The sequence below is a fragment of the Seriola dumerili genome, unplaced genomic scaffold (assembly GCF_002260705.1).
Source record: "Seriola dumerili isolate Sdu_G_001 unplaced genomic scaffold, Sdu_1.0 BDQW01000052.1, whole genome shotgun sequence".
NCBI lineage: Eukaryota > Metazoa > Chordata > Actinopteri > Carangiformes > Carangidae > Seriola > Seriola dumerili.
This window is the reverse complement of record NW_019174307.1, coordinates 5,216,173-5,243,571: the sequence shown is the minus strand read 5'-3', so window position 1 is coordinate 5,243,571 and position 27,399 is coordinate 5,216,173. Positions and strand designations below refer to the sequence as shown.

Sequence of the window (27,399 nt, the reverse complement as noted above, 5' to 3'; positions counted from 1 at the left end):
ATGGAACACTCGGTACTCAGAATAACATGCGTCTTGGTGGTTATCTGTCTCTTGGATAAAAGGTGAGTTGAAATAGATAGATAAATAAATGAGGGATGTCTGTATTCAAGCTAAAAAAAGTTAATCTCTGTGTTGGTTCAATACACTTAAGCCTTTAGTCTTCACTTTATGATTCTATGTTTAAAATCTTGTTTTATTTTATTTTCTATTTTTTTAATCATAGCCCAAATTATTAGTTTACAGTAGGCTAGAGAATAAATAATAATCTACTTTAACAAAATAAAAGTCAGTTTTCATTCATGCAAGTAAAAGTTAAATAACCCACAGTATCCTTGCTGACACGTGTGTCTGAAGTCAACACATAAAAAAACATAAAATAACTAAAATATAAAATGAAACAGCCCACTTTTTCATTTTTATTTTCTGTTACCAATTATCTACTGTCTCATTCCCAAACAATGTAAAAAGTTGCCCTTTGGAAACATAGCTGTTGAAACAGGTCTACTCTCAAAGCAGGAAACACAACAGGTAGCAACAGAAGCCGAACTGCAATCAGAGGCAGACAGTTCAAAATGCGATGCCACCAAGAAAGTAGGACACCACCATGCAAATGAAGATTTGATGTTGGAGCCAGCTGCGTTTTTTGATTTTGATTTATGTCCAAAGCTGGCTGCGTTTTCAGAAAGAGCACAAGGTGATTTGTGAATGTTTGAGTCAGACGCTCTGATAAAGAGTTCCACATATTGACAAAACTGGAAAGAAATATGCAAAGTTGCTGCAGCTGTGTGTCTGTGTGTGTTTCTGCACATGCCTCCTTACACCTGGGTATTTGCGTGTGCATGTCAGGGTGTGCTATACGGATATGTATGTGTATGTGTGTGTGTGTGTGTGTGTGTGTGTGTGTGTGTGTGTGTGTGTATGTGTTTGCCCACAGCTGAGCACACTCCCCGCTGCATGTGCAGTTGTGTGTCCCAGTCATACAAACACAGAGACGCAACACAACCTGTGTTTTACTTGTAATGATAATGAAAAGAAAAGCTGCGCACGTTTCAGGCCATCATCAGTGCAGCCTGTGTTTTCCTTGTTACTGCTGTGACTGTTTCTCTGTGAAGTCGAGAAGTGCTTTGACTGCTGTCAGCTAAATTAGTGACTGATAACATGATTGATAGGTTACAGCAGCAGGGGACAGTTAAGTCAAGAGACACGTCTTACAGCTAAAAAGTCATTGAAATTACATGCTAACATATTTTCTGTGGTGATTTTATGAGGCAGGTAAGTTGCTGTTTTCCCTGCGTGCACATAAAACTGTCACTTGAACTACTAGTAACACTGGTTCACACTAGTGCAGTTCCCTCACTCCCCACTGCAACTCACTTGTTCCACTGTATAACTTTTATCCTGCGCAGTCAAATCAACATCAAAGTGATGATGGGGAGACAAACCTGAATTAGGCCAAATTAACATTAAATGCAAATATTCATGTTTCAGCACATACATTTCAATCAGCATTTTCTTGCAGTTTTATAAGTTCACAAACCTAAAATGAGACAACGTTCCTGTAAAATCACCCGCAGGACCCAAGAGCTATTTTGTTTTATTCATTGTCAGTAAGCATTGGCTATTTTGTTGCCAAAACATGTCGACAGTCGACAGTCATAGCGCTCTTTTTATTTTGGCGACAACTTTGCGGGACCATAAACTGAAATCAGTCTGAAAAACAAAAAAACAAATAGATTTGTGAGCGCATTTCCCCTTCTGTCAGCATCTGGAGATGGTTTTACAAGTATTAACCCACATTATGTGTATTATTGAGGTTTTACAGCAATCAGCTATACTGGGGACCATCAAGTCAGGGCGCCTGTCTGGTACCGTGGGAACAGAGTTTTGATGTGTGACACCCAACAGGAGTTATTATCAGCACTAACTAGACCTTTGATAGCAAAAGAAGTGGACAGAACAGAGACAGCAGGGTTCATAAGTTACATGTTTTTCTTGTCGATAACCTGACCTGTATGCTCCATGCAGGGTAGACTCCAATGAAATCTTGGGACTGAAGCTCCCCAACATTGACCCAATCCTGAATGCCAACACGGTGTGTCTGACACTGCCGGGGCTGACGCGGCGCCAGCTGGAGGTGTGCATGCGGAACCCAGACGTAACGGCTTCAGCAATCCAGGGAATCCAGATTGCCATCCACGAGTGCCAGCACCAGTTCAGAGGGCACCGCTGGAACTGCTCCAGCCTGGAGACTAGGAACAAAATACCCTATGACAGCATAGTCTTTAAAAGAGGTCAGCTTTATGGTCACTATATCAAAATATACTGTTAGAGATGGTCCTGATGTGTAATTTCATTTGACTTCACATTTGAGTTTCTGCCTGGCTTGTTGGCATTTTGCTCTTCTCTTTCATGAAAATCTGTGTTTCAAAACTCTGGGTTGCAAAATCATGTATTACGTATGAACCATTACGAGAAACTTACCAGACTCTTATCGGCTAAGAAGAGGTACGTACATTATGCTGCAGAGGTGAGATGTCACCACAGGCTTCCTCCTGAAAAAAACAAAAAAACAAAACAAAAAAAAAACAATTGAGTAAGTTCAAAAGTTTGGTCTTCAAACAGGCTGTGGTTTCATTCTCAAATACACTTTAATACAACACCTTGAAAGGATGGGCTTAGAAAGATTAACTGCCACAAAGATACACGTCCTAAACAAGCGTTGGGATAATAAACTGTAAATCTTCAAATAAGACCATAAAAAGAGATCATTTTCCCCATACTTACAACTCTTGAATGTTATCTCACAACAATAAGGTCCTCCAAATGGTTGGGTTATCTTTAGTGACTACAAGACTGGTATCTACTTTCTAACCATCTCACTGTGTCTCCTCAATAACCCATACAAAAGAGCAGGTAACTTCAAAAGCAGTTAGTCACCTCCAGATTACCGAGCCTCATGCAGATCGGTTTTCTCTGACGCTTTGTAGTGCTTGGAGCTTTGCAAGTCAGCCACAAAGGATGAAAGAGGATCTTTAGAGTTGGGAAGCCTTTAGATAGACTCATCCCAGGTTATTGACTGGAAAAAGGCATCAATTTCTTAGTAGCCTGAGCACCTGGCTAGATGAACGGTGCACAGTGTGGTTTGTAGTTTGATTCTTGAGTTGAGTTCCCTTTTAATTGCGCCAATGTTGTGTCCGATCCTTGAGAAATAAGATTTAGACAGTTGCATCATAGTGCACTGGTTGACCTTATCATTAGATTTTAGTTTGATCATTGCTTTGGTGTGACAGCAGTGCAAATGTAGGTTTTGAGAGTTAAAACCAGTTATCTCTAAATATCCTTATGAACTGTTGATGGAATCCCCCATCATAAAAAAACAAACAAAAAAAAACTAACTGATTAAACGTGTCAGATCTTTCCTGGAGGGTTTTTGCCATAAATTTATCTTCTCCTTAATCTGTGCGCAATATAATCATGAAACTTTAATTTTATAACCCTAATTGAGGACTGTATCCTGTCACCGCTACAGTACTTTAACAAAAACTCTTAACTACAGTATATGCTTACACACCTCTGGACGTACTTTCACTCCTCACTGACTCATTGAAAGGCTGTTTGTCATTATTAGTAGAGGCAGTTGCTAGTTGTCTGGCATCCCTGGTTTGCCTCGGGTGCAGAAACTCCAAACCACTGACATAAACAACCTCTTTAAATCAGATGATTCATATGTTACATGTTGATACGTTCCACTCCACAGAAGCTAAAAAATTGACGCAAGTTAACATGCTGCAGCCATTATTGCGTGCAGCTACTGGCAATACTCTCATGGAGACAGATTTACAGTCATGGATTGGATGGAAGTGTGGAGATTAACACAAGTGTTCAGTGAAACTGAGCTTAGAAAAATAAACATGGTCTCACACGAAGCGTATATATACTCCATACCCAATTGCTATTTTTGCTTAACGATTCATATACTATAGCAACAAGTTTATCTGTGTTTTTAAAATGCCTGTGAAGGAATGTTTACACTACGACTTGTAATAATTCTAGTAAAACTGAAATTGAGTGGGACATCAGGTGCCTTACAGTTCAGTTTGTTTTGTCTAAGATGCGGCTTGGATCCTCACTGGCTCTGCCACAGATCTCTCAGCTGATGGTCTGTAATAACTTTTATAGGTCCGTGTTCATTCTTGTTTAGCTTGCATTAAAAACTAGGCTAAAGAGGACATCAGGCGAGACATGGATAGACAGAAATAGGAGAATCTCTCCCTCTCTCTCTCTCTCTTTCTCTGTCACTGTGTCTGTGTCCTCCCTCGCTGGGCTGCTCCTAATGCTTTTACGTCCCTTGCCAGTGCAAGTGCTTGTGAATTTGCTCTCAGCACTTTCCCAACTCTCTGTGGCAAAAGCATAAACCTGTTTAGTCGGTTTCTGTAACACAAAGTGACAGTTTCCTTTGAATCTTTAATTCATTTTGCCACTTCCTCTGCCATCAGTTCAGCCGGGCGTGCCGCAGCCAGTGAATTATTTGTTAGATTGATTTGTTCCCAGTCTTCCGGGGGCCTGAGTCGGGGAGCCCGGCTCAGAGCGGGACTAGAGCTAAAACAGGCTTTCTATGTATGAGGATGTTCCTAAGTGCCATTCCTCTCGCTCCCCCCACCCTGTGTGAGTCAAGGTGGTAGAGGAGAGGAGGGGCAGAGTGGGAGTTGGTGAGTCAAATTATACACAGTGGGGTCCAAAAATCCGAGACCACTCAGAGCTTTGGACCCCACTGTATGTAGTCGGAGATTGTGTATGTTGGGGATGTATTTTTTGGTATCAAACCAAACACATAATCAGATGTTGAATAACTCATTTTTAAAATAACAAATCAAAGGACTACTTCTGTGTTACAGGGATAGTGCCTAGATTTATCACCTGACTTTGCAGTTTATCTCAACTTGACAATATCTAAATATTTTAGTTTAAATCATTGAAAAATTAACTTTAAGACTATCAACAGAATGTGAAGAAACAACCGTTTAGACATCATGTCAAAGACGTGATGTATTGTATTGCAGAGAGACTGAAATTAGCATGGTTGTGATTGGCCAGTGTGCCCAGTCCCAGAACACGCACACAGCACGCTCTCCTGCACAACCTGAATGACAGGTAGACAGAGAGAGCCGGCAAAAACTTGATTGTACACCGGCCAATCGATGCGGCGGCTCACCAGGATTTGTCCCTGTATGCCTGATGGCCAGTCCAATTATGCATGCCCAACATGGGAAGGGGAGGAAGGAGGAGGGACCAAAGAGTGCATTTACTTGTTACTTATGATAGAGGTGGACACCCAGACTCTCCAGTAGTAAGGCTGCCGCCTATTTGTGTGGAGTATGATACGAATAGTTGTCCCTTTAAGTTAACTGTAACACTGCTTTCGTGTTTTCAGATGAAGCTGTTTTCAGCAAATAAAGCTTTGATGACTTATATGTGTCACATGGCCAGAAACAGGACACCAAATGAATGTTGCTCTACAACAACTGTTTGCTTACAAAGTCACTCTGCCAACTTAAAAGTTGCTAACATGTAAAATGCTGTTCTTACGGCTGGCCAAAAAATCTGTTAATGAGGGTTTAAGGACAGCTTATCTGCAGCGTGACAGACAAGTTTGCTGGCTGTTGAAATGTAGTGTACTGTATCAGATTCTTTGCTGACTAAGAGTCAGTCTCCATCTAGACTGCTTGCTTCTTTTTTCAAAGCCCAATTTATAAGATGTTAACATAACACTGTACAGTATAACAGTGCCAGTGAACACCTGCATCTTTTTTCTGACTGTAATGTACAGATGTACATTATGAATATATACAACTTAAGACAAGAAAAGCCAACATTTGGAGATGGAAACCTTCCTCCATTTATCTGAATTGAAATGGGAGAGTTGTTTAAAACAGCAGAAAGGGCTGCGTCGGTGGGCGTGCGTGACTTAAGATACTGGTGAAACAACAAAATAGCATTCATAAAGTCCAGTTTTTTCACATTGTGCAAAAGTCAGTCTGAATGTGTTCTTAGTTTTGCTTTAAGCTACACAGGTTGTGCACCACTAATTCAGCTTGCTGGCATGAATCTTTAAGCAGAGCATAGCAGTGATCATTCAGAATGAGACAATATGTTTAACCATCATATTGCTCATCATAAGCTGTGCATTCAAATACATATGCGAGTATACAGCAGTTGCGCTATAGTGACACCGTACTGAGGAATATGTGCTGTAGCGTTGCATAGGAGAACTACAGACTGTCAGTTGGTCTGTGGGTAAATTTCTGTTTCACTGCGTGAATAACGAAGTAACATCAAACATTGCTAAAAAGGGGCAGTTCCAGTTATTAGCTTTTTATTTGACTCCAACAAGCAGCCTGAATCATTTCCCCTTCAAGCGGGGTGCTATAAACCCCTAAGTGGTTTCTTTTCATGTTTGCTTTACAAGTTTCCATTATAATCTTCACTGTTTTCTGCACCAGTAAGTTACCGCCAGTGGGGCTTCTTTTATAGAAGCTGAGGGTACCATGCTCACAGACAGTAAGCTGATATCCATCAACAAACACTGTAAATGTGCGAGTGTAAATCCTGCTGTCACTTCATCTTTCAATATTCACAGATTCCACAATTGGACATGGATTTTTTTTTTTTGTCACAGAAATGTATCAACATAGACAGGGTGAATGTGTACGTGTGTTTATAAAGTGGGGTCCAAAGGTGTGTATGTGTCTGTGTAAGAGAAGCGTACTATAACATTAGCCCTCTGAATTACAGCTCAGTTGTGGGAGAGTTGCTCATTACATGTGCCGCATGCAAGTTCGACTTTCTGAAGGAGAAAGGGATGTGTTTAGCTGTAAAGGCAACAGCCGTCACACGTCATATAGATAGATTGCATGTCCACAGTCGTTTAACCACCTCCTCTACACACAGTAGTCTGGCTGGGACAATTTGAAGTGATTATAAGGCAAAAGCCACAGTATATGGCGCAATCTAGCCCTCTAAGCTGAACACATGCACGGCAACACGGCTACAGCAACGCATCGTCTGGTCCTAAATTTTCAATGCAAGATGTGATATGACAGAAACAGGTGAAAGGATCAAACTCCAGGCATTTGATGCCCCTCAGTGAGCCAGAAAAGTAAGTCAGTGACCAAGTATTCCAGTCATCCAGGACCCAATGAAATGGAAATGGAAAGATCCATGACAGATGAAGAAAGAGGGAGGCATTCAAAGCCTGAAATGCACCCAACGTAGTTCAGCACTGCAGTGCAAATTCAGGAACAATTTAGCTACCTTTCTACTCACTTATATACATTAGGTGGTAGATGTAAGTAGAAAGCAGTGATTTCCACAGCTGAATATCTTGTATATAAGCAGTAGAGCAGACAGAAGGAGACACAGCCATGTTTAGTAACAGCATACGAGTCCTCTGCGAGTGCTCTGATGGGAGTGGTGGGGGTCTGTTCGTGTTCAGCTGGTCCACAGAGACGACATACGCAAGTGTTTGGAACACTTAATTGCTATTGTCCCAGATGTTTCCCCTGGTTTTATGGGATTTGGCATGAGTGTGTATGAACATGTGAATAAACTCTTATGTGTATCCTTATCAAAATAGAGGAAGCTCTTTTACTACAGCTTCGCTGAGAATGTGTCAAACAAAACGTGCGCTGAAGTGCAAACTTACTAAACATTGTGACACAGTTGCTAACGGAGAGGTGAAAAGATTTCTTTGCTCATTTAGCTGTTGTTAAAGTGAGTTTCAGGGCTAGGAAAATCACTTTACATCTCAAAGTTGTATCCAGCAGTTTTCCAATCCATCTTTAATGAGGGGAATTTAATAGTTTTGTTGCTATTCTGATGCTATTTGCGTTAAAAATAGAAAATGCACCACAGATAGAAAAAACCTGTATACCGCACCATAGTCACAGTCATTTGAATTTGGACACAAATGGCACATGTCATCCACCATCATCTATTTAGCTGGTAATCTTCTAATTTCACCTGACAGGTTCATGAGGCATACACACAGGTATGCTGTGCCTGCAGGTTATCGAAAATATTTCAACATTTTACATAAACTTCATCTTATAACTCTCGTAATTCCTGACGGCTTCTTAAAAACAACATGGCACATTCCCAAACACTGACACAGTCCTCATGTCAATCAGCCAGTCCTCATACTTATGTCATTTTGGACATGGCTTTGAAGCCCTGTGTCAATTTAGAGAGAGTAAATTCCATCTTCCATGTCATGGACTAAGCTATGTTATGATACTTTTTTTTTTCTTTTTTTTTTTGACAAAATATATTCTCTTTCTTTCCTTTCTCAAACTTTCTTTCCTGATTGTGACACTTCCACAATGTGCTATACATTAACACCACTATTGTCTCCCTTCACCCACAGGTTTTAGAGAGAGTGCCTTTGCGTACGCCATCGCAGCAGCAGGCGTGGTGCATGCAGTGGCCAACGCCTGCTCCATGGGCAAACTGAAGGCATGCGGCTGTGATGAGAAGCGACGTGGGGACGAGGAGGCCTTTCGCATCAAACTACACCGCTTGCAGCTAGAGGCCATCCACCGGGGGAAGGGTATGGTACACGGCGTCATGGAGCACTTTCCCGCCGACCTGCCGGGACCCCAGGACTCCTGGGAGTGGGGCGGCTGCAGCCCTGATGTGGAATTCGGAGAGAAGTTCTCGCGGGACTTCCTGGATGCCCGTGAGACGTACAAAGACATCCATGCCCGTATGAGGCTGCACAACAATAGAGTTGGGAGACAGGTGAGTGTGAAGTGAGAGGATGTGTGTGTGTGTGTGTGTGTGTGTGTGCGTGTTTGTGTTTCTGTGATGGCTTCTACAATATTTTTGATTATTTGTGATTATTTGTCATATAGTTAACCCTATCACACACCCACAGTTAACCCAGAGGGACCACATACTTAGCATTTTGTGGATTTATGTTCAAATTAAAGGGACAGTCCACTGATTTTACACATCCAGTTCAGTTTAATCATCAGATGGAATACTACATGTAAAAAAAAGTATTTTGAGGCTGTAGAGGGAGCTGCTCAGGGCAGGGACGGTCTAATGAAAGATGCTATCCAGCTGCATCATGGGCAATTTAGGATCAGGTTTTTTGTCAAGTGTTTTATTCATAAATATATTACTAAATTAGAATTTAAAGTCCCTCCCAAGTTTTTACTGACTAACAGTTGCTAGTTTGAAACGAATGATTTACTCGGCCGTTTGCTGGGAAACTTCTGTAGCGTTGTCCAATCAACCGATAACAAGAAGTCACTGTATCATCACAAGCTAGCATAACTTCCAAAAATTACAGTTTTAGTAACACAAAAGGTACGGTATGTATTTAGTAAATCTAAGTATTACTATGGTGTATTCAGCTCTGTATACATGGAGAAATATGTGTTTCAGAGTAAGTAGTATTCATACAGTTTATGAGTTGCTAACCTAACTGATGTTATTTACTCATTTAGTCACGTTATGAGGTATGCTGTGTTATTTTTGTGAAATATAAATGAAACCCTTAATAATTACATCACCATTAAACAACATTTATGAAGTATCTGTCCAACATACTCCCATCTCTCTTACCCTTCACTTTAAATTTAGAAAAGAGCAAGTGTGCGTGGTGCAACCTTTTTTAATTTACTGATGTGTAAAGCTGCGCTTATAGCAAACACATATGTTAGAACTTGCAAACAGCTGCTGCAACTGGCTCCAGTTTTATTCTGCTTCAGATTTTACTTTGATTTTTTTTAAATCAGACTGTGACGACTTTATAAAAGTGCAATACTAAAACACTGGAGTGTCCATTTTTAGTGTGAGAGGGTAGTTGTTATTGCCAGTCTATTACCTCATATCAACAAGTAGTGTAGTGTAGTTAATGCTTGACTCTATCCGTCTATGAATCTACAAACCTATGAAAGGAGTAAAACATCTCTCTCTGTTATTAATGTAAGTATTACACCATCTTTTATAAAAATGTATTATACAATAAAACAGGTGGATAGTGGGTGGGTTGAGTGCTACTGGGCCAATGATAATGTTGCAGTGCACAACACAGTCTGATTTAATTGGCCAGGTCAACGGTGGCCAGTCATTATTACACTGATGTTTATTTCTGCCGGGGGAGACTGCTTAAAGGGTTTTTGCATAAACTCCACTTGCAGTAAGGGTCACTCTTCAGTTCAAGTATTACAAAAATAATAACAGGGAATCATTTTTTTGGAAGTAATTTGAATCAGAGTGTGACGTTTAGGAAAACACTGTATATTTATTTCAACAATTCTGACAAAATGTGTTTCAAAGGGGAATTAGATATCTTATCACAACTACAGCTGTATTTTATACAAACACATGTAACTACTGTAGAAATTCCAGCTCAGGACACTGTTGTTTTTTCTGGAGAAGAACTGTGTGGAAAAAACAATATTAATGATGGAGAGACAGGGTGTGAACCTGTTCACTGGTTGCTGGGGCATTCATATGTGCAAGAAGAAGATTGATACAGGTGCAGTAGATTATAATTGACTTTTTTAATGTTTTTTTTTTTTTTTTTTTTTTTTTTTTTTTTTTTTTTTTAAGTTATAGCAGTTACAAAATAGATCAGCGAATCTCTTTTGATTGCATAACAAAGTAGTTTTAGAAACAGGATAACCCAGGAAAAAAAACCTTCAAGTCATTGTTTCATATCATTATGAGCTTGCTGTCTAGTCAACCATCTAGCATGCTCAAGTTCACCTGCTTACTGTAACAGTTCAGAAGTCCTTTTACCTCATCCCGGTGCCGAGCATTGGTTGAAGTGGCTAGTGTGGGAATTTCCAGTCTGATTCTTCTTTTATGGATCAGGGTTGCTGTAACCCACAGCCTTGGGGATTACAGTACATTACAGTTTGTCTGGAGTAGATTTCCACTTCATTCAAACTCTATTGAAATGAATGTTTTTGAAAACATTCATTTCAACACTGATTAATAATAATGTTAAGGTCAAGAAAAACGTTGTCTTTAATGGTTGATTGGGTGTTTTTTTTTTTTTATCATTATCACATTAATTAAACAATAAGGCCTGTTTATTATGTAGATTGCATGTATATTTTGTATCAGTCTATTATTATTACTGCCTGATAGCACTATTGTTTCCTTGATTGTTGTTTCTTCAGGGAAACTCCAACTCTGAGAGGATTTAAAACATCTACAAATAAGTCATTCTCTGACAGATAGGGGAAGTTGTCAGTTTAGACTATCTTTGTTTTGTTATGATGGTGGATGTGTGCTTGCTGTGTCATGTCAATTAGTGTCAGATCAGTCGGTGTGTCAAAGGAGGGTAATGGTACTCAGTGTCAGAAAGCTACAGTATAATATCTTTGCAGCTGAGAAGCAAACTTCAGACATCTATCATATTAATTAATTCATATATTAATTAATATATGCGCTACTTATGCTAGGGTAATATGTAAAGGCTCTGAAACTCTCTTGGTGTAATCTAAATTTCTTTTAGCCAACTAGTTCCAAAGGTGTTGCGCCTTGGGCAATGCAAGAGAAAGATGTAAATGACAGTGATAAGCCTTGATGATGTCCAGCTCTGTGGTCGAACAGAGACAAGAAGCGACCGTAAATTGCTCATTGTTCCCTGTTTCCTCCTGAGTAATTTGGGCCTGTATCTTTCCATCAGTTTACTTCTGGTTTCCTTGATTATCCAGACAAAACACAAATGTGGAGCGCGTCAGGCGAATTCAATAACAGCTGGCCTCCCCGCAGAAGCCGTAATGGTAGAAATAGTCTTAGACTTAGAACTGGTGACATAAATCCCAATCAGTGATGTGGACATGGGAGTAAACTTTGAGTGTGGGCTGATATGACATGAGTAGGAATGAGTTCATGAGCCAAGGAAAGGGAAATAATTTGTCTTTTGGGTCCTTGTCTTTTTGTTTGGATGGAGTAAGTAAGGTTATGAAACATGATAACATACAGGATCACAGCGCGGCCTCATATATGTTGTCTTCACTCCGTCTACCTCTTGAGGCCATATGCTCCACAATAATTAGACCCCCGGAGGATGGCAGAGACTTAAACACTGTCTCACATCCAAAACATCCCAGGTTTGATCCTGGGTTGTCTTTTTGCAGCAGTGTATCCTGTTGAAATGCCATTGAAAAAGAGTAGATATCCATTTGTAAAAACACAAAAATAATAATGTAATGATTTTAAAAAGCAGTTGTAGAAAGAGAAAAGTGTAAACATAAGTGTAAGTAAGTTTCAGTGGCTGTTAAAATAATCACCAAGCTTCACTTTGCCCTCAGCACCTGCAACCTTAATTTCACAATGGCATGCGGTGATGGCCATATATCATTGTCACTGCTGACTTTAGATAATAACCGTTCAATGAGACATGATAGCACAGATACCAATTTGCCTATTAGCCTGATACTTAGGTGCCAATTTCATTATACAGTAGGAATAAGCTCAGTTACACGATGTGATACAGGACAGCTTATTAAATAATTACAGATACAGAAGTCAGGCAGCAAAAGCCTGTAGCAAAGAAATCGTTTTGCAAATCATGATAAATCTCTGCTCATGTTCTGAAGAACTGACAGGATCACTGTGGAGCCGCAGAGAGAGTCAGAATCAAGTTAATCTTGCTCGCCTGTTTTGGACATGAATCTGTTTGGCAGTATAGTTGCTTAGTGTGCAGAGTTTAGCTCGTGAGATGTGTTATAAATTTGTCGAGATGTATAAGAGATGTAAGTGTATACGTTATAAACAAGTTTATCAAAGCGAGCCAGTTCCAACATTTGGCAGGTGAAGTGCCCGAGAGAAAATCTTTCAAAATCAGAATATGCAATCACACCCAAACCGTAAGAAGCACAGCGGTAGCTCGAAGAAAACAAACTATATTTGGCACTACTTAGCTTCATTTTAATTTACAGTTTGATCTTTCCGGAATGATATTTAGAAAGGCTAAATATTGGCTCTCGGATTCCTCACAATAAATTTTGCTTTCAGTGTGCCAGGCTGCAAATTCCCAGCCAAGTGAGCTGCGGCATCCATCAAACACAAAAAAAACTTGACTCATAGTCGTCAACATCAAAGGGCCTATACCTCTTTTTTTTGGCAAAGACTCTAGTTACGACCAGCAGGGACTAAACGACACCCAGTGATCCTGACCATTTTGACACAAGCCTGATGACCCCTGATGACCCTGGTAGGGTTCAAAGCTGAAGTAATTTGCCTGCTGACTTATGTGATCTCTTCAAACACTCAGCTATGATGTGGAAAGAGGTGAATTTAGACTCCCTTAATATTTTTATCCAAATTACAAAATGAGTTGAATGAATATCTCTCATGGAGAGCTACTCAGAGGGATTTAAGTGACTTGTTACATCACACCACAGGAAGGAGATTACAACTTGAATGATTGCAATATACAGAGCAATACTGAAGAGAGAGAGAGCGGGAAAGAGAGAGAGGGAAAGAGAGACAGAGAGAGAGGGCACTGAAGGACAGAGAAAAGTAGGAAGAGACAGAAACCAAACATACTATGAGTCATTGCAGAGCTGTTATACTGTAAAATACCACGCACCTTAGTGACTTCAAATGGTATGGAAAGCCACAACAAAACCCCTCCAAGACCTTGCAACACACACGTACACACACACACACATACACACACACACACACACACATAGCCCCTAGAATCAAACAGAAAACACTGACAGGTGGGGCCTCAAAATAATGCCTACCCTTCCCGTGTCTCTTTCCTCCCACCGACCCACCACCTCACCTCCCTCCCAGTGAAGTACTCTTTAGGCAGAGGAATGTGGTGGTTTTTTAGCGGGGCGTGCATGTCGCCTCATGCCCACCCCAGGGTTCTCACGACGTCCCGTCTTGTTTTTAGCCCTAATTAGTGGCTGCTGGCAGTTTGGAAACAGATGTTTAAAACCCTGCAAAAGATTTTAGACTTCAAACACCGGGGCGGAAAGTAGAAAGAGATTCGCCCTTCCTTCCCTCCCCTCTTCCCCCTCTCCTGCTCTGCCTCCACCAACTTCTCTCCAGCAGGGCTGATTGCAGAACTAATACTATACACTAAGGAGGCACAAAAAATGTGTGTTGTGGTGAGGTTTATTTACATATGATGTCAGCATATCAATAACGCCATACATATGTAAAGTGCAGGCTTCACCAGCCGCTTGTTTTACACTTGCAAAAAAGATATTAATTTGAGTGAGTAGGAAATGTAGCTGTTAAAAGAAGATAAATAAATTTCAAGTATTGTCATTGTTAGATACATGCTTTCCCTAACTAATTTTAAATCATGTGAAAAGACAAAAAATCTAAGTGTTTGCTTAATTGTTAATGGTTATGATTCCATTTAATATGAAAATTGCTTTACAAAACAATATTTTAACTTAATTTATTTTTATTTCTATTCAAATAGATATGAATTGATGATCTCATAAGAAAAGAAATTCAAATTCTGCGTTCATTTTTCTGTGCACATTTCAGTTTCCCATTGTTCTGTTGCAGTGAATGAAAACACGCTACTGTACAGTAGTTAATAAGAGCAGCTTTAAAGGCTTGACTACACGTTTAAAGTATCTGCTCATGACATGGAAACACCTCACCAGGGTGGTAAATTTCTTGGCCAAGTTTTTTTTCTCTTGAGCATTTTTCTCAATCGTTTAGAGAGCACGCCTCAAAACAAATGCTTGGCACGCTTTCTTGTGTTCATGTTGCAGAGCTTAGAGCCAATACCGAGGTTCTGTTGAATCCTGTCTGTTTATTAGGCAGGTGGTGACAGTGCCGGCTATGCAACAGTCTGCAGTCGTGTTACTGGCAAGCGTCTTCTGGTAATTACGATTTACCATCAGACCTTGACTTCAGGGGAGTAAGGAGAGATGGTGTGGTCCTTTTCAGGAAGGAAACTATACATTTCAACTCATTTTCACCTCATTTTGAAACATGTTCATTTGGAAACTCACAGTTTAATAGCCTACTGGTAATCATTTGAACATTTGAGACATTTGCCCTGACTCTCTCGAAAGCATTGTCAAGGGTTATGTTCATGATGGAATGGTGGTTCAGCAGTGGCACACTTCCTGCTGCAGTCAGAGCATCTTTATCATTTCAAATGTAATGTATTTCAGAATGACACTGAATATGTGTGAACAGTATAGTTGAAATGAAAATGAAATCCTTCAGATCTAACTGGGTTGCTCAAAAGTGGACACGGCCTAGTGAAGATGCCAAAGTATAGAGTGATGTGACTAATGAGCTAATGGACAAGTGTGGTTCTGTGTGATGGGACCAAGTTGTTTTAAATCAAATTTGTGGAAGTAGCCAAAGCCTATGCACTTCACTCTATCCTGTGATTGGCCTATGAATGCCTTATTGCCACAGCCAAATGTCGGTGGAGAGCACAAACTTTGTGTGGTCCTAATTTGGTAAAGGTTCCCCTGGTACCACAGAAACACAGCAACTGAATGTGTGAACCTGTCTGATCTAATTTAAGTTATGTCAGACATTCTCATATGACTAATCTGCACCTTCCTGTACAAGGACATCTGCTTTCTCCTGGCGAAAGGTGGATTCACTTTTGTCTGATGTCAGCCTCTATTGCATTGACTAATAATTTATTGTAATGTACTAATATAACACTCGTAGGAAAGGAAAGGACGTCTGCCACTCACACCTGATGTTTTCAGGCGATCGACGACCTACTTTGTGTGTTAAGGCACAACATTGCTTCACCAGAGCACCAAACACACTGTAAAAGTTATTTAAACTGTAATGATTTTGAGCAGCAGCCCCTCAAGCTTGATCCAAACCAGCAACAGTGGGACTCCCAGGTCCTTTTATGCCTAATTTAACCCTTGAGCGATGATAAACTGCTCTGGGGAGCCCATTCACGTTAATTCATTGACTCAGAACCCACACAAAAAGCCAAGTGTGTTTGATCAAAAATAGCAACATTAGTGTGGGGTTAGTCCTGTGCTCCTCAGAGACCAGTTCATATCATCAGTGGTGTGCAGAGCATTCCTGAGTGCTGACAGTGCAGAGGCAGAACATTTGATCTGACCCACCACACGCTGTGCACACACCAACACATACATGTGCACATGTACACACGCGTGCACTCATGCCCACTCTCTCCTTACAACTCTCTGTCTCTTTTACTCACGCACACACTCACACGGATATACAGAGGCAAACGTTTCACAGTAAAAGCTCAGCAGGTGGAAGTGCTTATGCTGGTAATAACATTTTATTAGAGTCTCTAAATGAGAGCTGCGGACATTGTGTGCAATTAACAGTGAGTAAATACTACACACATGCACACACACACGTTCTAATGTAGTATAGTTCTTACTGTGTACTGTAGATATGCATTTGCTCCGTAATTGCATGTCATTGTGTCGTGTACACATTGTGCATGTGTGCGTGTGTATTTGTGTATGCGTAATTGTTCTTTTGAAGCAAGGCGTTTGATTTGTTTAAAGTGATGTCTGGGCTTAATGTGCTGCTGTGGGATTTGTTTGTGTGCTTTGATATCGCCTTGGCTTTCTGCTCGGCTTTAAAGGTCCTTCAGTAGATTGTCTTTGAACTGACAAACACACGGCAGCATGCAGACTAGTCTGCTGTTTATCAGCCATAAGGGTCGCCTGTGGGACACATAGAGGCTTGATTAGGATTTTCCCAAAAGTGTTCAGTGGTGGTGACACAGGGATTGGCCAACAATTAAATTCAATGAACCAAAGAAAACAGAGAATAAACCACAAATTATACGGGTGCATAGCTGGGTATGACTGACTGAAGTTGCTCAACTACTCTGCCTCCACATGGTGAACATGTACTGTATTTACCTAAGTCACATACTGAAAAAAGCGTTTTTCTTATTAAAGTGGATTAATATTGAGACCAAAAAGAAACAAACTATTACAGACTGCTCATCCTACTAGTGATTAGCCAGGGATGGGAATCACAGATTTCACAGCAAGGAGCACAGTGGAATACATTTTTTATGTTATACCTTATAAAAGGTGTTACAAGCACAGACAGGCAAATTTCTCTTTTCCTGATTGGCTGTTGCTTCTCTCCATTTGTGCTGTTGTTGTTTATGTCATGCCACAGGAGTTTCCCTCCTCAAAAAAAGCTATACTGTAAGCCATCACCAACTCCTTCATTACCACTGAGTCAGTGTTGACTCAGTCAAATCTTGATATTTGGTCAGGATGACAAAATCATCTGGCTGAAGGGAGTGTGGTAACAGTTCACCTTTGGCATACTGTAGTCCTGGATCGCAGTTTTCATTTTCCACTTGCACGCAGCGAATTAGAAACCGCCTCATTAAGTTTGGATGTTCTAGAAATAGATCACTGTAATAAATGACTATTGCTAAAGGAAATGTGTTAAACATGTGCAATAAATTAGACTGACACATACTGTACTTTTTAAATTTACTGTAACACAAAACAAAAAAATTCAAAAATAAAAGTTTTAAATTAGTAATATAACAACGTGTCATGACCATGTTGATGTGGTAATTTGTAAAAAAAAACAAAAAAAATAAATAAAAAAAACAACAATGAGTGAGAATACAGTTGTCCTGGAAGTCAAATATATGTAACTGTAACTTTTCTGATTCATATACGGCTGGTGAACTTGGTCACATGTCATCACCATCACTTTCTCTCCTCATGTTTCCTGTATTTTGGTTCTGTCTGCTCTCCACTAAAGGCAAACATACTCCTGTATCTTTACCTAATTAATGCACACTGACCCGTTTTCAACATCAGGTTGTGCTAACCAAGCTCTGATCTTTAGTTTACCTCATCGCTCCTCTTTATTGCACAGTAGTCTACTCTGCTCTACTCTAATATGTTGTACTGTTCCCCGGTCTACTGTATTATGTAGCCTGCAGTCCTAATCTGCCACCAACATGTCGTGTTTGATCTCTGTCTGGGGTTGTTTTATAGACGCCTCCGTCTCACTCTCTAAGCCAATTAAAACTTGCCAGATGTTTGTCTCTAACTGTGGTCCGCCATTGACTGTGAAGCATTTACATCTCTGTAGTGTATGTGCAGCGGCAGCCACAGCATAAATCATGGAATAGGGCGTATTAGCAGGTTTCCATCTTTATGTCCAGTAGCCCATGTTTTTGTTGCATCTAAAAACCATCAGCTCTTCTCCCGTGTTTAACACAGTGACCTACTTTACTATTCTCAAACCTCGGCTCTAGGCCCCTGCTGTGTCTCGGCACATTATGCAACACCGCAGCTCAAAGTAAGTGTGTTATACAAAGTGTTCTTTTCAAGCAAGCTTTTTATAGCTTGTGACTCAGGTTGTGTAAGACCTACAATCTTTCTACATTTCCCTTGCCCTTTGCCACAACAATCAGCTGATGTCAGGTCAGGTAGGGCTGCTGATTATAATCTAATCGAAATGGCTAGTAGCAGCAGGACATGATGATAGAGCCTAGATAGAGTACCAGCTAGACACACAGGTGATTTGCAATCCTCACACACACATGAACAGCCTTTGCGTATCAAGCGGTGGAGGGGATCTAAAGATCATCTAAAGATCATCTCCTCCTCCTGTCATCCTCTTTTCCTCTCTCCTTTCCTCTGCCCTCCCCTCCCTTCCCTTCCCCCGTACTGTACAGCCCCCTGCAGCTCCCCCACCCAGCTCCTCCTCCACCTGTCCTCCATGTCCTCAGGGCTCATTCTCGAGATCTACAACAGGGCAACTATAAATCACATGCATCACTTTTCTTCCTTTTTTCCACAGTAGTCAAGTCAGATATAGTAAACACAGACAAAGACACAGACACACATTTTTCTGTGTTTTGTCTCTCTCTCTCTCTCTCTCTCTCTCTCTCTCTCTCTTTATTACACAACACATTGCCCCAGGTAGAAGCCAGAAAATCACAACCTTTCATCTGATCATGTATCCAGCCTGACTAGAGTGGTCTAGATCTGGGAAAATACTGTCAAAGTGTTTTAAAAAGTGATTTGGAAGTGTATTATGTTAGATTAGTAAGACCAAAGACCGTCTAAAAACAGGATACATCTACAAGTAAATGATCTTATGTTTTCTTTCTGTTTCATTCTTTCCTTCAGTTCATTATTATAACCAGAGCCATGCATTTGAACTTTTGTCAAAAAATGTAAACTTTTGTCAATTGAAATTAAATCCAGAATGCTGTGTTGCTTTTCATTATGTCATGTTAAATCAGGGGCTCTGTCTTTATTTGTAGTCTACTTGTACAAAATGTTCTTAACTGCTGTTTCCCCTGGCTCTTTTGTCAGATGGATCAGCACTTCACATGTCATACTGACAGACCACTTCTAATAATATAGCAAGAGCAGACAGCTTCCCTATTTCCTATTAAGGGTCTGGATTGTACCTGTTGCGCCTTTCAACTACATGTCAAAGGAATATTTGCCACACACACACACACACACACACACACACACACACACCAAAAGCACTAGCACTAGTGTTGGGATAATTCCACCCTAAAACAGAACTCATCAGTTATTCCTCTGATGTTGAATTGGCAGATGTCTGTTTGAATTTTAAATCCAGTGCTATTTCCCTGTAAATCTCAACAACTGCTTCAGGTCTTGTCAGTTGTTAACAGGTTGGATTTTAGCTGAGTAGCAACAAGTTGTAAACCTGATTGGCTGTGTGTGACAAAACAAATCAAACTTCTAGGATGCAGCAGTATCCTCATATAGTGACAAAAACTGTAATTAATTTTTGAAACAATAGAAAAGAATTAGTGTAAAAAAAAAAAAAAAATGAGTGGAAGATTTCACTCAAACTTTTATTTGGTAATTTTTGAAACAATGGCTGCCCTCTCATTTCTAGTCAGCAATTTTCAATTTTACCTGCTGAAAATCATTTCTAGCTAGCTAATTAAACTAAGGCTAGCTCTGTGAGTTTGATGAAATCGTTCCAGCTGATGTCCACTAAAATGAGAATCTTACAAAGGGATTTAAATATATATATGATAATAATTGTTATGAATAATATATTTTATTTTATAAGTATAATAGAGAGTAAGAATTAACTGAAGTCTGTTCTAAAATATGGCTGTTAAGCTTGCATACTTGTTTGTGTAGCTATGCTAAACAAGAAAAATCTTTTAGCATAAGAATGACATGGCAAACATAACACTCCATTGAATAACATTGACTTTTCACTAGAGTGAAAAGTTCTACAAAACCAATAAAGAACAGGATATAGATGCTAATGTTAGCCTTAACTCTGATAACAACCAAGTCATACAGTGTTACAAAGTGGATGTGGTAGAGCTTGTAACCCCACAAAATCTACAGTAGTTAGTAATGATGTGCTCCTTTCATTAACAATGAAAATTTATGTTAGAGCAGCTAAAAACACTGTTTAAAATAACTTCATAAAATATTGCTTTTGTACTTTTAGTTTTTGCTAAAACAGACACCATCCAGAAAGAAAACCTTGACAGCTGCAATACCTAACTGGACAGTTTCTGTTTGGGGGAGGGATTTAGCAAACACTCAATTGAAGTTTGCTGCATTCTGAACATGAGGTATGGAGACCAGACGTGCTGAACTACTGGAAAGCAATGGTTTTGTGGAGTTCACAGTTTTTTTGCGAGAACATATTACATCCTGATACACATAAAAAATATGAGACATGCTGTGGTTCATAATCTCCCAGAGGTTTTAATTTTTTACCCTGCAACAATATAACAGTCATTAGACATCCCACTTTTTAGCTGTTTTTGTTGTTTTACTGTCCTTTGAAACCCTTATCCTGTTGTGAAAGTACCATCAAACAGTAGCAATGTGGATGCAATTATGACTCCTTGGTCAGTTTGTCTCCTTAAGGTTTAAGTGGGTTCGAGCGTTTTATGATTACAGACTTTGCTGTGTGTTTAAGGCCAGTACGTTTGTGATTCTGGGGTTGCCTCTGCCTTTATGTAAAAACTGAACCGAAAGCTGCAATCTGAACTCAGTGCAAGTGCTGTTTGAGCTATTATAGTGTTGTTTACTATAAAGTCTTACAGCCTCTAGTATCTCCTCACAACCGATCACAGTTTCTTTAAACGTTCTTTTCAACACACTCAGTTACAGAGGAACCATGTTTATCTAAAACGCATACCCTTTAGTCACTTTCTGTTATCCTAACAAACATTTTGAACAAAAGATGCAATGATTAAAAGACTGGAAATGTTCTTCATTCTTTTGCATAATTATAAAATAATCTAAATGATTTTAAGCAACAGCATCAGTTTCTAACATTTAATCGTCTGAAGTGCTCTACATTGCTGGCAAGTTTGATGAATGATAGTAACATAAATATATGTCCAAACATAAATATACAGTATATGTTTACAAAGAGTGGGTAAATGTGTCTAAATAAGTAAGAAACCGATATTTACATTAGAACATTTGCACAGCCTTTAAGTCTGAGCAAAGCAGTTTTGCTTTAATAATTTGGATGCATCATAATTCATAATTCAGGCTCCACCGGTTTTGCAACTGTAACTTGATTTATTTGTTTTACTACATTTTTTGTTGTTGTTAACCATGGCCGATCCCTATTAACTTTGGCTCTGTGGCAAACAGATCTTTTGCTCTACTTTTCACTTGTTCATTCCAAACAGATGAGGCAAGTAGCTGCATTTATCACAGTTTCATTCTCTCATCCACCTTTCTGCTCATTCATGTCCCGGAACAAGGAATCGGGAAACCCACTGTACAGCATGGAGCTGAGCCTTAGAGTACACTAACCAAGCACAGTACCCAGTATTACATTATTCAACAACCTGCTCTTTCCCCCTGAGAAAGGTGGAGTCAAACAAGAAAACAAAAAGTGAAGTATCTCATTTTTGGCCTCTGTCCAAATTGACCTTGACTTTGGGAAAGTGTTACAATTAATAGATGCATGACAAGCAATTTGTTTAACGTCTTAACGCACCTATACAGCCACAAAGCTCCTGCCCTTATCCCCTTAAATTGGTCATACCGGTATGTCTGCTACCTCTGTCTTAACCTGTGTGGATGAGTGTGTGGGTGACAGTCACATTTTTTGTGTGTCTGTGGAGTGTAGCATTATTGCTAGCACATGTGTGGAATGTGTTTAACTGCGCAAGTGTGCTGCATGTGTGTGTGTTTGTGTGTGTATGTGTTGATAGGGGCTGCAGCAGCAGCATCTGTCAGTACTCTGGGTGGCCTTGTGTTCCTGTTAGTAATTGGATCTTAAAGTTTAGAATAAGTGCTGACTGATAAACGCACACAAACACACATGCATATGTACACACATGCATATATACAGCCTTGAAGAACCGTACTGAGGTGGACAGGGTTTATGCAATGTGGGATGTACCTGTGTGTACATGTGGTTATGTGTGTGTGTGTGTGTGTGTGTGTGTGTGTGTGTGTGTGTGTGTGTGTGTGTGTGTGTGTGTGTGTTTCACTGACAAAGAGTGGGTTGGTCCTGCAGTGTTGGTCATGCTCTAACAGGACGCTTTGTGTTTGTGCTTGTTTATGCATGCAGATGTACTGTAGACATCAAAAACATTCTTGTAGAACCTGTATAAGAATTTTTTGCATAGTGTAGTAGTCCCACATACCAGGGCCTACAGTGAGCCTTAAGATGAACAACCCCAACTTGTGTGTGAAAATGGCTTCCATCCATTATTTCATGCTTTTTCCATAAATATAATAAAACCAAAACAATATATTATCACTTTTAATATCCATGTGTTCTCATTGGCCAGCATTAAACCATTAAAGTGAAAATATGTAAATACTGCAATGCTCTGATGCCTAATGTGCCACTACATGTGGGTCAGGCTTGGAGTAATTCACTGCTGCCAAAAGATGAATAATGACAATGCTATCTGTTTGGGTAACACCTGCATCCATCTGTGTTATTTGATATGAGTATGTTTGACAACTGGCTCAGAGTTGGACCACCTGGCTTTTTAAATGTGGGACCAATTTCTTCAAGGGCATTACAGTGGAACAGTCGCTTGCTTAGGAGTACAAATAAATGAAAAACACTGAAGTAAAGCCAGCACATTATAAAATATGACAGGCTCCACGCAACACACTGGACCTGTATATTAAATTTCAAATGCAACCAGTGATCAAAATCAAGTTTTTAATCCCTCTCGTTTTGTTCCCCCTCCCTCTTCTGACTCCCTCGCCTCTGCTCATTTCCTCACTCCATCCCACTCTCTCTTTTCGTCTGTCTCTGTCTCTGTTATTCGCAGGTGGTGCTTGACCACATGAGAAGGAAATGCAAGTGCCACGGGACGTCGGGGAGCTGCCAGCTAAAGACCTGCTGGCAAGTCACCCCAGAGTTCCGGGTGGTGGGCTCAATCCTCAAAGAGCGCTTCCACATCGCCACGCTTATCAAGGCTCACAACCGGAACACCGGACAGCTCGACCACTCCCACAACAACAACAACAACCACCACAACCACCATAACCATCACAACCACCACAACCACCACCACCATCACCACCATCAGAACAACCACCATCACCACCACCACACGCATCGGCGGCGGCCAAGCATCAATGAGCTGGTCTACTTTGAAAAGTCACCAGATTTCTGCGAGCGGGACCTGGGGTCGGACTCGGCCGGGACGCAGGGCCGGATCTGCAACAAGACCAGCCCCGGCATGGACAACTGTGAGAGTCTGTGCTGCGGGAGAGGCCACAACATCCTGCAGCAGACGCGGAGCGAACGCTGCAACTGCAAGTTTCACTGGTGCTGCTATGTGGTCTGCGAAGAGTGCAGGATAACAGAGTGGGTCAGCGTCTGTAAATGAAGAAACACACATCAAAAGACTCAATAAAGAAAACAAAGAAAAAGACTTTTTTTAAATCAAGACTATTATTTTGAAAGGGGAATATGACTGTAATATATATGCCCTGTACCTTTTTGCGGTGGACTGCTGTTTTCCAGAAGAGCGAGGACAGGGTGTGAAGCAGTTGAGCCAGCAAAGAAAGATAGATGTGCTTGTTGGTAAAGAGTGTGCACATGCAGCATATGTCTAAAGCTGCCATAACTCAGAGAGCTTGGATGTTTACTGCCTTCCTCTTGAGACAAAGGATAACATAGTTTTATCAGGTAAAATATATGAAAACTCCAAATATGAAATCTGAGCTCTGAGAACAACAAATTATTGTTGTTTCATCAGCGTATGTTGACTGACACACAGCTGCATGAGATTCAGGTAAGCAAAGAGGAAGGTGAGGGTAAGCAGCAGATTGCATGCAGAAAGAAAATAATATTGCTTCATAGCACCGGTGATATCTAAGGTGGAATGGCCAATGTCTGCATCCCATGAAACCTAAAAATGGGGGAAGACATCCAAAAATCCAGATGATACTCTATACAGTAGTCCCTCCATAATCTGTATGATAAATTACAGCATAAACACAGTTACACAGTATTTGCTATGCCTCCATCTTCTACATACAAAGAGACAAATATAGACCTTTTCATACATCAGGATTCACAATGCACAGGATTTGACCTAGCACAGCACATTTGGAGCACTTGAGGATTTTGTGCCTTGCTCGAGGGCAGTTTCAGTTTTAGTGATTTTTATAGCAGATATCAGGTTATACCGAGAATACATCAGGGGTTTGTCTGGCTCAACTGACACTAAATGTATCAATATCACTATGTTGTGTGCATAATTCAAACCCCGCTAAATCCATGACATTGCTCAATAAATGCATTCATATATTTTGGTTGGAAAGGCCTGTGGCAAGTTTGCACGAAAGGGGCAAACTTTTATAATAAATGATGGCCACTGTGGAAAGGAGGCCGTTACAGCCGTGATGAATGAGTGGCCGAAGCTAAAGCCAATCAAAGAACTGATCTGAAACTGATTGCTGGTGCTGCTTCCTGGAATTCTTCATATCAGACCCTGACAAATGAAATGAAAACATTTCCTTTCCTCTAATGGAGGATGTTGAAGTAAAATTCACACAAATCAGCTTTCAACAGAGCAAGAACAAGCACTACTCCCGTATAATATAAGATTTATTTTGTGATACCATTTGAAAATCACAAACCACCCTGACACGAGCTTGTGCATTTATTTTCCGACCTCCCTCAAACACAGCACAGATCCGTTGTCCTGCATTAATATGATCCAGAATGCACCATGTGTGGTCTGTGTCTGTGTGTAGTATGTAACGTAAGAGGACTGTCAGAGTGCACAGTATTCCTTAATTTAACAAATACAGTTTTCATCTTCACTATGATCTGACCTGCATTGTAAATAAAACATAATAATGCTGCACAAACATCATCAATAAAATGAAAGTGCCTCAGGAAACTGAGTGCACGGGAACAGGCTTCAGTTTCTCACACTATAAACATCCTAAATTGTCATCAATCACAGTGTCTCCTGTTTTGTGATGCAATGTACTGTGTGTGACACTGTAAGCTTCTTGTAATATAACTACACTCACCTTCTTCACAATTCTTCAATGTGTACAACAGACATATTTTGATGTCAACTTCAAAGTATATAAATAACTAAGTTGATATGAATTTCTGCCTATGCACATTTTAAAGATCGTATTTGGTCTCAAGTAACTTGTATGAGTGAGGCTCCTTATCAGACAGTGTAATTTATTTCAAGCAACTATGTTTGTGTGTTGAAAACAGAGGAAAAAAAATATCTGGGATTATGTTTCCAGTGTAACAGATTATTTTGATTCTGATAAGTAGTTTGCACATGCAGAACTGTGTCCAGGAAAACTCTGGGAAAATATCAGCAATATGCATTTTTTTCATGTCATAAATGTAATGTATGTATGTATTTTTATGTTTTAATATGGTTATTATCTAAGTTATTTTATTTTTGTGGATAACTTAATATTTGTAAGACAACAAAGAAAGACCATAATATTGAAATGGGGCTTTAATGTGATGAATAATAAAATACATGAAAACAGTGGATTTGGTAAGAGAATCGTTTTATGTATATTTTTTCATAAGTCAGCTGCCATCAGCAGAGTAATGATGATGAATTCCTGTATATGCTACAGTATATTTATGATACTTGAGAGGTCATTAGTTTTACATCCCATGGGGAAACACTTTTATTTTATTTTGTACCAAGGTTGTTTTGTGGAGGTAGAAGAGTAACAGTTTCCTCAGTTTCACCATAACAGATTAAAATCCAGTCCACAAACATCACATGCTCTAACATGATGCATTACAGTAGGTACAGATACAGTATGCAGTGTTATAGACAGAGTTATTCATGCCCGCCTTGTCATGTGTGTGTTAATTGAATGAAATACCTCAACTCAGAAAATGACTTTCAAGACTCATCGGAAAATTCAAATATAATTTGACTAGCAAGAGAAGTGTACAGGGCAAAGTAGGTAGATAATTAAATATAAATGTTTGTTAGCATCAGCTTGAGCATGCTATTTTTGTTCAAATGACTATAACGTGGTAACTCCTTCCTATGTCAAAATGTATGTATCTGACATGTTATTTACTTTTTACTTACACTTTTAATTTCTCAAAAATGGTTCATGCACAGTTTTTTATTTTGTGAACGCACTCGAATTAAACTAGTTTCACTCAAATCCTGATCACACAGGGTGCCAACCTCACAGAGCCGCAATGTTCTATAGTATTCCCCTCACATGTCAGTAATTTGCCAGACTGTCATATAATCTGTATAATTAGATGCCCAAACTGAGTAATTAATGGTTAATGAGCAGGTATTACAGCAGTATGTGGAACAACCTGCATAGCGGTGTAAATGCGTAGCCCAACAGGATTAACTAGTAACCATTTAGATTGGCTTGTACCAATGTTCACTTTGTTTAAACTCCATTCTGGTACTTTTGTTATGTTTCCACTGCCTTTGCCAAAGAAATCAGCTAAGTAAAAGCTTTTCCGTTAGGAGATCCAGGTAGAGCTACCTTGATGCCATGTGCCACTTCTCCTGAGTGAACTGGCTGCAGCACATGCACTCACGAAGATTGTAAGCTAAATGGTTGAACAAAAGTTACTTTCTGCATCCGTGAGTACCTGAGGGTCCACAAGGGTCCGCGTGACAGAAATTTCGTCATCAGAGGGTGTACGCTAGGCTTTGTTTTTCCACATACCTGCCAATTTATTATGACCGGCCACCACGCTTCAGGGCAACTGTACATGTGCTCCACTGGGTACCGAAGAAACTAATGTCCCGTATAGTATGACCAGAGATGCTTTAAGGTCTTTGAGATAGCTACTGCATCTTGGTAAACAATGCTTTTCAAAGATGATGGATGGTCACAGTTACACAGAGGTGAGGTAATTGATCTGTTTGCTTTT

The 27,399-nt window shown here is 40.0% G+C and overlaps 1 protein-coding gene across 1 annotated transcript; it reads left to right on the top strand.

Moving 5' to 3' along the window:
- On the top strand, positions 1-23,869 carry wnt10a (Wnt family member 10A). Its single transcript, XM_022740671.1, has 4 exons — positions 1-62; positions 2,026-2,291; positions 8,423-8,796; positions 23,306-23,869. The coding sequence occupies exons 1-4, from the start codon at positions 1-3 to the stop codon at positions 23,867-23,869; spliced, it is 1,266 nt and encodes a 421-aa protein (XP_022596392.1).
- Positions 23,870-27,399: the final 3,530 nt, after the last annotated feature.